Source organism: Rhinatrema bivittatum, chromosome 1 (genome assembly GCF_901001135.1).
Source record: "Rhinatrema bivittatum chromosome 1, aRhiBiv1.1, whole genome shotgun sequence".
Lineage (NCBI taxonomy): Eukaryota > Metazoa > Chordata > Amphibia > Gymnophiona > Rhinatrematidae > Rhinatrema > Rhinatrema bivittatum.
This window is the reverse complement of record NC_042615.1, coordinates 529,318,523-529,331,052: the sequence shown is the minus strand read 5'-3', so window position 1 is coordinate 529,331,052 and position 12,530 is coordinate 529,318,523. Positions and strand designations below refer to the sequence as shown.

The window sequence follows — 12,530 nt, the reverse complement described above, 5'->3', positions numbered from 1 at the left end:
GAGGGACCACCGGCTATGCTTGTGTACGGAGACAGACACAGATAATTCTTTTATTAGACAGGTTAGTAGAACCACCAGAGGTCGCAGTAGTGAGCTGATATGCCTGGCAGGGCTGGAGTCCCTCAGGTACTGGAACAGTGATCCCAGGGTTGCTGAGCTGTAGAGAAACTATAGATAGTGAGTAGACAGGGTATGCTGTGTTCATATCCAGAACTGGATGACAGATCTCACATAAGGTCTTTAGAAGGCTCAGTAGCTGGAAAGGGTTAGGCCCTCGAGGAGCGAGTATCTGGTTCCAGGGAAAGCTCTGAGAGAGCAATGGTAACTCACAATTGTCTGTATCTGTGATAGCTTCCAGGCAGTAGAGAATCTTCAGAGTGTTCAGGAACATGGGCCCTCGATGAGCGAGTACTGTTTCCTTTTGGCAATCTCAAATAGAGAAAAGAGAACAAGGCCCCCGAAGAGCGGGTACCCCTGGTAAGTCCGAGGAGGCAGAGTAGCTTGGACGAATCCTTGCTAACTCAATTCGTTAGCAAATACTGAGACCTTTTATATTGGAAACAGATGACGTCAGTTCAGGGGAACGCCCCTGAGGTTCTCGCCCTTGCTGGTACATTATTCAGAGCGCGCGCGCCCTACGTCATCAGGAACATGGCAGATCCACAGCGTTGTGCTGCTCCGGGGACGCCGGAGGAAGATGGCAAGAAGACGCCGCAGCAGCAAACCATCCATCAGGCCCGGAGGGAAGCGCCACACTGGTAAGGAGGGCGGAGTGAGGACGTCGAGCAGTGACGGATGCAACAGAACTGCATATAACATTGGTATATGAAGCCTCGACAGAGGCGAGGATCCCCATTGAAATGGGGTGGAGCTGGGAGGGCCAGCAGTGCCCGTGAGGGCGAGGTATGGGCAAGAGCCCCTGGGTTGAACATGATAGATTCCTCCAATTGAGAATGCATCTTTTCCACGGAGGAAGCAAACACTTCCATGATCCGTTGTTGTTCTCGAACACGATTGACCAGACCAAGGATGGCCTACAAGGCAGGAGACTCCGCCAAGACCATGGCCTTGGCAACCAGTTGCGCTGGAGGTGGACCCTTGGCCTGGTGCAGGATTGGTACGGCCCTCTGGTCGGACGCATAGAGAACGCCTGCCACCAGGAGGCGGAGCACACAAGGAGACAGGAGCTAGCTGGAGCTTTGCCAATAACAGTCCGGGGTTTCCGCAGGTTGAGCCCTTGGGTACCCGGACTGCCTGGACTTAGGTGGGCCTCGGATGGTCTCCTGGAGAGATAGAGAGGGGTGTGCCCACCATGAACAAGGGTGCGCGGCTGATGTAGAGGTGATGGACCAGACCCAAACTGGAAGCTCCGGAGACCTCAGGGAGGTAACAGTTCTGGAAGGTTCTCCGGGCAAAACAGGCAGCGCCTGCGGGTCTAGTCAGGTGAAGTCCGCGGGTGGATTCCAAGCAGGTTGGTCTGGTAGTCTCAGTAGGCCAGAAGAGAGTGTCCAAGTGAAGCGCAAGGGTCAAAGCCAAAGTATCAGTCCAGAAGTGGTCGGCCAAAGCAGGGGTCAAATACCAAGGTCAGTCCGAGCATAGTCAAGGCAAGCGAGGGTCAGTTCCAGGCAGCAGACGAAGAGAGTAGTCAGACAGGCCGAGGTCAGTACCAGAGATCAGGCCGAGGAGGTACTACCTGAGTACGCATACGGGAACACACAGAGTCGCAGGAGCAGGGAGACGCTGGAACAAGGAGACACTGGAACGCAGGGTTAGGCAAGCTTACTACACCACGGTGACGACCCATTTGCCAAGGCGAGGTCCTGGGGACAGGACCTCGCTATTTATAGTTAGAATACGTGATGTCATCATTTCGCATCCAGATTGGTTTTCCCTTGCTTGGTTCTTTAAATAGCAAGACATCAGCCGCGCAAGCGCCTAGGGGCGGGGCTGAGGTGGCCGAAAATGTGGAGCCCCGGCGGGAGCTCCGCTGCGAGGCCTGCAGCATGGAGGAAGCCGGAGAGGGCTGTGGTGAGCGACGGGGATGTCTGGAAATAGCAGCAGCGGCAAGACCAGAGCTGGTTGAGGCTAGTGCGATGTGAGCAGGCCCGGTCGCAGCCGGGACGCTCAACAGATTTCAAATAAGAGGTTCTCTTACGCTGAAATCGTAAAGGATTATTGGAGAGAGCCCCATATCTGCCTTGGCCTAAAATGGTCATAATTAGCCATTTGTCACTGACAGAATAATTGTCTACGCAGAAAAAGTCTGACTCTATAGTTAAAATAAATTAAGAAAAACACTATCACTAAACAGACTAGCAAGAAGGGAAAAAAACTTCCAGACAATTATGAGCGTTTTCCTTGGCATGAACAATGCCATGCACGATGGGGCACATAAAGGGGCAGGCCCATTTGTCGCACTGCTTCATACGCTCAACAGAGGCACACACCCCACCGGCATGAGCTCCTCCGGCATCGAGGGTCTCTGAATATACTCATGTCTCTTGATTATGTCACTGAGGGGTGGAATGAAAGACCTGGGAGCAGGGAGCCAGCATCTCAGATGTATGGAGGGAGGAAGCAGCACCAGGATCGCACTTTGATGGAAGTTAGGCAAAAGAGCTAGGCCCTTCGATGGAACAGTAGGCAGGCAAGTACTCAAGGCTAGATAAAGTCCAGCAGGCACTCTCAACTCTGGGATCGCAGGTCCCCCACTATACTCGCTCCTCTTGATGTTGTCACTTGGGGGTGAAGTGAAAGTCTCAGGAGCTGGAGTTTTAGACATACAGAGGGAGGAAGCAACACCAGGATCGCCCTTTCATGGAAGTTAGGCAAAAGAATCAGGCCCTTTGATGAAAAGCAGACAGGCAAGTACTCCAGGCTAGATGAAATTCAGCAGGCACGTTCACATCCAGCGTTGCGGGTCTCCCAATATACTCGTGCCTCTTGATGATACCACTTGGGGGCAGAGCAAAAGTCCTGGGAGCCAGCATCTCAGATGTATGGAGGGAGGAAGCAACACCAGGATCACCCTTTGTTGGAAGTTAAGCAAAAGAGACAGGCCCTTCGATGAAACACCAGGCAGGCATGGTACTCTAGGCTAGATAGAAGTTCTTTGACTCTCTCAACCCCCCACCCCCACTTCCAGGCTCTCTGTCTTTCTCAATCAATTCCTATTTCTTTATCTCTCTCTCCTTGCCATTTCGCCACATCATTTATTTTCTTGTAGCTTCCCTCACCCCTCTCCATCCCTTTTATCTCTTACCTCATTGTCCTTCCTAGTCCTCACAATCTCATTTTATTTATACCTACTAGAGATGTGAATCGTGTCCTCGATCGTCTTAACGATCGATTTCGGCTGGGAGGGGGAGGGAATCGTATTGTTGCCGTTTGGGAGTTTAAAGTATCGTGAAAATCGTGAAAATCGTGAGCCGGCACACTAAAACCCCCTAAAACCCACCCCCGACCCTTTAAATTAAATCCCCCACCCTCCCGAACCCCCCCAAATGCCTTAAATTACCTGGGGGTCCAGCAGCGGTCTGGAACGGCAGCGGTCCGGAATGGCCTCCTGCAATTGAATCGTGTTGTCTTAAGCCGGCGCCATTTTTCAAAATGGCGGCGCAAAATGGCGGCGGCCATAGACCAACACGATTCGACTGCAGGAGGTCGTTCCGGACCCCCGCTGGACTTTTGGCAAGTCTTGTGGGGGTCAGGAGGCCCCCCCAAGCTGGCCAAAAGTCCCTGGGGGTCCAGCGGGGGTCCGGAAAATGATCTCCTGTCGCGAATCGTTTTCCGTACGGAAAATGGCGCCGGCAGGAGATCGACTGCCGGCGCGTCGTTCAGCGTGGGTCCGGAACCCCCGCTGAACGACCCAGGGACTTTTGGCCAGCTTGGGGGGGCCTCCTGACCCCCACAAGACTTGCCAAAAGTCCAGCGGGGGTCCGGAACGACCTCCTGCAGTCGAATCGTGTTGGTCTATGGCCGCCGCCATTTTGCGCCGCCATTTTGAAAAATGGCGCCGGCTGAAGACAACACGATTCAATTGCAGGAGGCCGTTCCGGACCGCTGCCGTTCCGGACCGCCGCTGGACCCTCAGGTAATTTAAGGCATTTGTGGGGGGTTCGGGAGGGTGGGGGATTTAATTTAAAGGGTCGGGGGTGGGTTTTAGGGGGTTTTAGTGTGCCGGTTTTCCTGCCCTCCCCCTTCCCCCGATTTATGATTTTTTGACGATAAATCGGGGGAATTGGTATTGTATCGTGGCCCTAACGATTTTTGACGATTTAAAATATATCGGACGATATTTTAAATCGTCAAAAAACGATTCACATCCCTAATACCTACCAGTTTTCTATCTCTCAATGTGAGCCCCCTTCCCATCCCTTTTTTCCTCTTCTCACCTGTTCCTCGATCCTCCCATTCCCTTAATTTTCACTTCAATTTCAATTTATTAATACTTATGTTCCGCATTTGTCACCAAAACTATTTCAAGATGGATCACAGGTAGAACATTCTCCATCCTCTTGTTTCCCATGCTGTCTTCCACTTCACTCTCTAGTCCTTCACTGCCCCCTCACCTCATCCCATGTACAGTCTCACTCTCCCTGTTCCTCGCCACCAACACCAGCTTATGTAGGCCCCTCTCTTTCTCTCCTCAACCTTGCCCTATGTAAGTTGTTGATGTTTGATATTTTTTATCTTCACCTCCTTCCCCTCCCATCAGCAGCCATATCACCCAGATTTTCTTTGGGCCCCCTGCAGCTGGCAGGAATGGTGCACAATAGTGTGTCAGCTTCCTCTGCCATGTGAGGCAGTTTTTGCTATTTGAGCTGTGCGATCAGCCCAATGTGGCAGAGGAAGATGATGCTCTATTAAGTACTGCTGTTCTTGCCATTTGCATGCTTAGTGGGGGGGAGGCCGCATGTAGGCATATTAGTCCCAACCAAATAGGTGATGCCAGTGACAGCTGAGGTGCCCTCCCTCATGTCACATCACCCCAGGGTGATTGCCCAGCTTGCCCTATTCTAAGGCTAGCCCCATCTGTCTATGTACTTTTCCTCCCTCAACCCAAACATGATCCAAAAAAGCACCTCCTCTAAATATGTATAAATGTCTGCATGCTGTGGAACAATATGTGGACTTTCAACCACATAGAGGGAAGGAACATATTAATGCAGATAAAATGCTTTTTATCTGTGTAAATAGCTTTGAAAAATGCCCCCAAGTGGCACAAATTTTCTCACACAATTACATCTTTTTCAGAAATAACATTATCATGTCACTGCAGTTGCTGATGAATTTGAATTTGTTGGAACTAAAAGTAAAGAATCCTTGCAAAGGAGAAAACGTAACAGAAGACAGGACGTGCTGCTGTGGCCGCCAGTAAAAATGTTTAGGGCTCCATGGGTGACTTTCTGCTGTGCAAAGACAGATCCATCATCCTAGCTAAAGGCTTGAGTTTAGCATTAAATGGGATAAATTTAAAAAACAAGAATCAGAAAGGCACTTTCTGTCTTTATCTTCAGTTGTATATTAATTATTACCATGCGAAGCTGAACGAACTCTGTTCTTAACAGTTTGGGGGCACCAGTTCCCTGTCTATCAGGGACAGAATCTTCATGCAGTAGATTAATCTCATGTGCACAGTACACCATGCTGGCAATTTAAATGTGTTCTTATTTAAAATATAATCAGTTGATGTATGACTGTTTTATAGAATTATACCATGATGTTTTGAGTCAGTTCACATTTTTACATTATTGTCCATCATGAACAGAGCTTACTCAGAGGGAGACAGTAGGGTTTGAGCTTAACAGTTTTATTACGTAGTTCAACAAAAGAGTTGATACTCGGTGAGGATATCCGTAAACAATTGTTTTGCTCAAACTACTGCGATATTAATCAGATGCTACAGAAAGCAGATCAGCAAATGAGCTTGCCATCACTGTAACTGCGCAAGCAACTGCATTAGCTGTGGCAGGAAAAAAAAAAACTGGGACAGTAGTAGAGTAAATCAGAATGCATGGCTCTAATGCCAGATTAACTGTTTTAGTCATTTTATGTTTTAAATTTAATAATTAAACTTTGAGTAATATTTTTAATCTATTTTTCTTCCTACTGCTATTGTAGATGCCTCATGTCACGCGAATCATTGGCCTCCACAACGCTGAGTCTGTCAGAAAGCCAGTCAATGCTGAGTGTGAAACAAGAGTGGTCTCATGGTTACCGGATTCTCCCTTCTCTTCCTTCACACCAAGGTTCTCAAAATGGCAGTGAACTTGGAGACATCATGAGCAAACCTCCTGGTACAGCCATGTCCAATAACAGCATGTCTAACTCATTACCGTCATACTTGTTTGGGACAGAAAACAGCCATTCGCCTTATCCTAGCCCTCGTCATTCATCAGCCAGGTCCCATTCAGCTCGTTCAAAGAAAAGAGCTCTTTCTCTGTCCCCTTTATCTGATGGCATTGGGATTGACTTCAATACAATCATTCGCACTTCACCAACCTCATTAGTTGCTTACATCAATGGGTCAAGGGCATCACCAGCAAACATTTCCCCTCAGCCTGAAGTCTATGGCCATTTCTTGGGAGTGAGAGGCAGCTGCATTCCCCAGCCTTGCTCCATTTCTGGCACACAAAGAAGCTTTCTCATGGCCAATGGCAACATTTCACTCCCCCCATACAGTGAGAATGGAATGGCAGAATATCAACGGATGCAGCAACTGGAACAAAGCAACCTGCAATCAGCAGTCATGAACAACATGGTAGTTCAACATGGGATACCACTAATGGAGAGCCAATCAATGGGTATGTTGAAAAGTGAACGTGTGGAAGATTTTTCGGGGAATACAATCGATATGCCTCCTCCCCCGCCTCCTCCCCCATTGCCACCTCCTCCTCCTCCACAAGGCCCCCCACCTCCTTACCATTCCCATCAGCACCTTCACCAGCACGACATGATAAACCACTCACATCAACTTTCCCTTCCACCACCTACCCAGGGACCATTGTTGGAGGAGGATGGTGAACTAGATGATTTCAATGGCAAGCACTGCTGCCATTGGATAGATTGTAGTGCATCATATGATCAGCAAGAGGAACTTGTACGACACATAGAGAAGGTCCACATAGACCAGAGGAAAGGCGAGGACTTTACTTGTTTCTGGACAGGATGCCCCCGAAGATATAAGCCATTTAATGCACGTTACAAACTGCTTATTCATATGAGAGTCCACTCCGGAGAGAAGCCGAACAAGTGCACAGTAAGTCCCAAAACTATCATTTCAGTAATAGAAGTTCAGATGCGACTGTTTATAAGAACAGGAAAATCAGGCTTAACATTTCTTTGTCCATTAGTGAATATAAATTCAATCAGTGTGATGCATGTATATGTTTCCTGCAGGTTTTGAACCACCAGTGCTTTCAATACTACTTACAGTATATATACAAGAACAATGAATGCAGGTATCAATTAGGGATGTGAATCGTTTTAGGACGATTAAAATTATCGTCCGATAATTTTAATATCGTCTTAAACCGTTATGGAACACAATACAATACAGATTCTAACGATTTATCGTTATAAATCGTTAGAATCGTGAGCCGGCACACTAAAACCCCCTAAAACCCACCCCCGACCCTTTAAATTAAATCCCCCACCCTCCCGAACCCCCCCAAATAACTTAAATAACCTGCGGGTCCAGCGGCGGTCCGGAACGGCAGCGGTCCGGAACGGGCTCCTGCTCTGAATCTTGTCATCTTCAGCCGGCGCCATTTTCCAAAATGGCGCCGAAAAATGGCGGCGGCCATAGACGAAAAAGATTGGACGGCAGGAGGTCCTTCCGGACCCCCGCTGGACTTTTGGCAAGTCTCGTGGGGGTCAGGAGGCCCCCCACAAGCTGGCCAAAAGTTCCTGGAGGTCCAGCGGGGGTCAGGGAGCGATTTCCCGCCGCGAATCGTTTTCGTACGGAAAATGGCGCCGGCCATACGCGTATGGCCGGCGCCATTTTCCGTATGGAAAATGGCGCCGGCAGGAGATCGACTGCAGGAGGTCGTTCAGCGAGGGTTCCGGCGCCTCGCTGAACGACCTCCTGCAGTCGATCTCCTGCCGGCGCCATTTTCCGTACGAAAACGATTCGCGGCGGGAAATCGCTCCCTGACCCCCGCTGGACCTCCAGGAACTTTTGGCCAGCTTGTGGGGGGCCTCCTGACCCCCACGAGACTTGCCAAAAGTCCAGCGGGGGTCCGGAAGGACCTCCTGCCGTCCAATCTTTTTTGTCTATGGCCGCCGCCATTTTTCGGCGCCATTTTGGAAAATGGCGCTGGCTGAAGACGACAAGATTCAGAGCAGGAGCCCGTTCCGGACCGCTGCCGTTCCGGACCGCCGCTGGACCCGCAGGTTATTTAAGTTATTTGGGGGGGGGTTCGGGAGGGTGGGGGATTTAATTTAAAGGGTCGGGGGTGGGTTTTAGGGGGTTTTAATGTGCCGGTTTTTCGATTTTTCGATTTTTCGATTTTTCACGATTTTTAACGATTTTTCACGATATTTTACCCCCCCAAACGGCAACAATACGATTCCCTCCCCCTCCCAGCCGAAATCAATCGTTAAGACGATCGAGGACACGATTCACATCCCTAGTATCAATAGGTTAAGCTTACTTATGTTTCTGTGCATGTTCAGTATGAGAGAATCATGGTTTAGATAGGACTATACAATCTTATAAGAGAAGAGTAGCTCATAGCATAACATTTTTAATCAGGTAAGCAGATTACTCCAGTGTTTGATAATCTGTTAGCTGTGTGACAATCTTCTCTTCCTCCAAAGTTCTGGAGTTTCTGAAAAGAAAGAAACAGGCAATTTAAACAGTGAATAATAAATATTACTTGAGGTGTATTGTATAAATGCCAAAGAACCAAGGCAGAGCCTACTGGTAAGAAAATGCTATGAGAGAAATGGTATATTTTTTTTATCCTGTTTTGTTGGATTTAGAGAGAAGGTTTTTTTAGGTAAGAAAAAAGGTCGTGCTTAATGCAGGATATCACGTAAGCTCACACCTTTTCAACAGATGGATTTGTGCACAGTAAAATTAAAAATATCCATGCCTATTCTTCTTTGCTGCCCTGTCCCAGGGGAACTGTGTGTATATTTTTGTATGGTGTGAATGTGGTGTGAATGAGGTGCGCTTGTATCTGTGACTTCTTATGGGGGGAAGGGGGGCGACAAACGTTTGTAAAAAAAAGTTTTGGATCTATGTTTTCTTTCTCTTGTTGTGGGCTCTTTGCTTATCACGGCTGTGTATTGTTTGCATGGATCCAATAAAGATGATTTATTAAAATAAATATATATATATATATAAAAAGAAAAATACATGGAAAGTGGGATGGAAAGGGAGATGTGTGTGCCTCATCTATAAGGTTGCGTGTCCATGAAACAAAATCATATTTTCCTAATGAATGCTCTCACATTATGCTGCTTATTAATAATGATAAATACACACTGGAGGATTTCAGACATATTAATAGACCATTGAATGTTCTTTTTCGTATGTGAATTGGATTTATTTTGTTTGCTGTTCTTTAATCTGCTAGTCATTTTGCATGCCTCACATTATTGCTTTACGGATAGTTGTGAAATGAGGGTGAGGATATAGGGAACAGTTTATGAAAGATCCTTTGGTGCCTCATTCCCCAAAGTCCTGTAATAATTCAAACTCCCTTCCCTACTTTGACAGTTTGATTCAAGGTCTCAAAATGTATGCCACTAATTATCTGTTCTCAATATTTTATTGTTCTACCGAGGAATTATTTTTCTATTATGTTTTTAGGGTTGCCACCTCTCATCTGGTTGGGAACGTAAGATAAGTGTGAGACGTGCCATGCTGAGCCATAGCACAGGTCTTTTGAGCCCAGCACCCACTCTCTGAGTCACAAATATCCAGTAGGTTCCAAAGATTAGATCCGTTCCTTGTTTCTCACTGCTAGCATTGGCGCAGAAAGCGTCTCCGGTACCCGGGGGGGCCAAGACATTTGTGTTTGCCTCCTTGGTCCCACCCACCCTTTCTTACCACCACCACCATCGTGTCCTTGTAAAAATTCTTAAGGTCTCAGAAACAGCAGACATTTGAAATAACAGCCTCTTCTTGCCGTTTTCCTGCGTGCGGGTGAAAAATAATACGAAAAGAAGTCGTCGTCCCCCCCCCGAGCACCCCGTACAGCCCAGCGCCCCTGAGGCTTTGACTCCACCGCCCTCCCCCTTGCTAAGCCAGTGACTCCCAGGGAAAAGCAGTGGCTTTTCCAATCCTGCCTACCTTCAGGACATTATTCAAACCTCTTTTATACTCAGCTATGCTAGATATCTTAACCACGTCCTCTGGCAACAAATTCCACAGTTTGATTATGCAATGAGAGAAAAGAAAATACTTTTCTCTGATTTGTTTTAAATCTACTGGTTATTAGTTTCGTGGGGTTTCCCCTTGTCTTATTATTATTTGAAAGAGTAAATATCTGTTCCCTATTTACCAGTTCCACCTCACTCATGATTTTATAAATCTCTATCTTTTTGAAATGGGATGACCAGAACTGTACACAATACTCATCGCTCCCATTTCTAGATCATTTATAAATATGTTAAACACTTCCAGTCTCCACTATTTATCATTCTCCATTGAGAAACTGACCATTTAATCCTATTCTCTGTTTCCTGTCTATTAGCCAGTTACCAATCCACAGTAAGACATCACCTTCTTTTATTTATTTTATTTATTTTTAATTTATAATTTTCATAAAATTACAAAGAACTAACTTTGCACGGAAACTCAAACAGTTTAACAAAAGGAAACAATTCAGTTGGAAAAGCAAACACATGCTCTATACTGTCTCTATACTCAGCCAAGTAAAAATTGGAAGAAGGATCCAACAGAAGAAAATAGGATAAAGCATAAACATTGGCAAGTTAAATGTAAGACATTGATAAGACAGGCTAAGAGAAAATTTGAAAAGAAGTTGGCTGTAGAGGCAAAAACTCACAGTAAAAACTTTAAAAAATATATCCGAAGCAGAAAGCCTGTGAGGGAGTCAGTTGGACCGTTAGATGATCGAGGGGTTAAAGGGGCACTTAGAGAAGATAAGGCCATTGCGGAAAGATTAAATGATTTCTTTGCTTCGGTGTTTACTGAAGAGGATGTTGGGGAGGTACCCATAATGGAGAAGGTTTTTCCTAATGATTCAGATGGACTGAATCAAATCACGGTGAACCTAGAAGATGTGGTAGACCTGATTGACAAACTGAAGAGTAGTAAATCACCTGGGCCGGATGGTATACACCCCAGAGTTCTGAAGGAACTAAAAAATGAAATTTCAAACCTATTAGTAAAAATTTGTAACCTATCATTAAAATCATCCATTGTACCTGAAGACTGGAGGATGGCTAATGTAACCCCAATATTTAAAAAGGGCTCCAGGGGCGATCCGGGAAACTACAGACCGGTTAGCCTGACTTCAGTGCCAGGAAAAATAGTGGAAAGTGTTCTAAACATCAAAATCACAGAACATATAGAAAGACATGGTTTAATGGAACAAAGTCAGCATGGCTTTACCCAGGGCAAGTCTTGCCTCACAAATCTGCTTCGCTTTTTTGAAGGAGTTAATAAACATGTGGATAAAGGTGAACCGGTAGATGTAGTATACTTGGATTTTCAGAAGGTGTTTGACAAAGTTCTTCATGAGAGGCTTCTAGGAAAAGTAAAAAGTCATGGGATAGGTGGCGATGACCTTTCGTGGATTGCAAACTGGCTAAAAGACTGGAAACAGAGAGTAGGATTAAATGGACAATTTTCTCAGTGGAAGGGAGTGGACAGTGGAGTGCCTCAGGGATCTGTATTGGGACCCTTACTTTTCAATATATTTATAAATGATCTGGAAAGAAATACGACGAGTGAGATAATCAAATTTGCAGATGACACAAAATTGTTCAGAGTAGTTAAATCACAAGCAGATTGTGATAAATTGCAGGAAGACCTTGTGAGACTAGAAAAGTGGGCATCCAAATGGCAGATGAAATTTAATGTGGATAAGTGCAAGGTGATGCATATAGGGAAAAATAACCCATGCTATAATTACACAATGTTGGGTTCCATATTAGGTGCTACAACCCAAGAAAGAGATCTAGCTGTCATAGTGGATAACACATTGAAATCGTCGGTTCAGTGTGCTGCGGCAGTCAAAAAAGCAAACAGAATGTTGGGAATTATTAGAAAGGGAATGGTGAATAAAATGGAAAATGTCATAATGCCTCTGTATCGCTCCATGGTGAGACCACACCTTGAATACTGTGTACAATTCTGGTCGCAGCATCTCAAAAAAGATATAATTGCGATGGAGAAGGTACAGAGAAGGGCTACCAAAATAAGGGGAATGGAACACAGCTCCCCTATGAGGAAAGACTAAAGAGATTAGGACTTTTCAGCTTGGAGAAGAGATGGCTGAGGGGGGATATTTTAGAGATTAAAATTATGAGAGATCTAGAATGGGTAG

General features: G+C 46.2%; 1 protein-coding gene across 4 annotated transcripts in view; it reads left to right on the top strand.

Moving 5' to 3' along the window:
- Window positions 1-12,530, top strand: part of GLIS3 (GLIS family zinc finger 3) — a 1,101,679-nt gene that overhangs the window by 396,896 nt on the left and 692,253 nt on the right. For all 4 annotated transcript variants that reach the window (XM_029613449.1, XM_029613441.1, XM_029613435.1 and 1 more), the window contains exon 4: window positions 6,124-7,261. In XM_029613449.1, coding sequence (XP_029469309.1) covers window positions 6,124-7,261 — 1,138 coding nt within the window. The remainder of the gene's footprint in view (window positions 1-6,123; window positions 7,262-12,530) is intronic.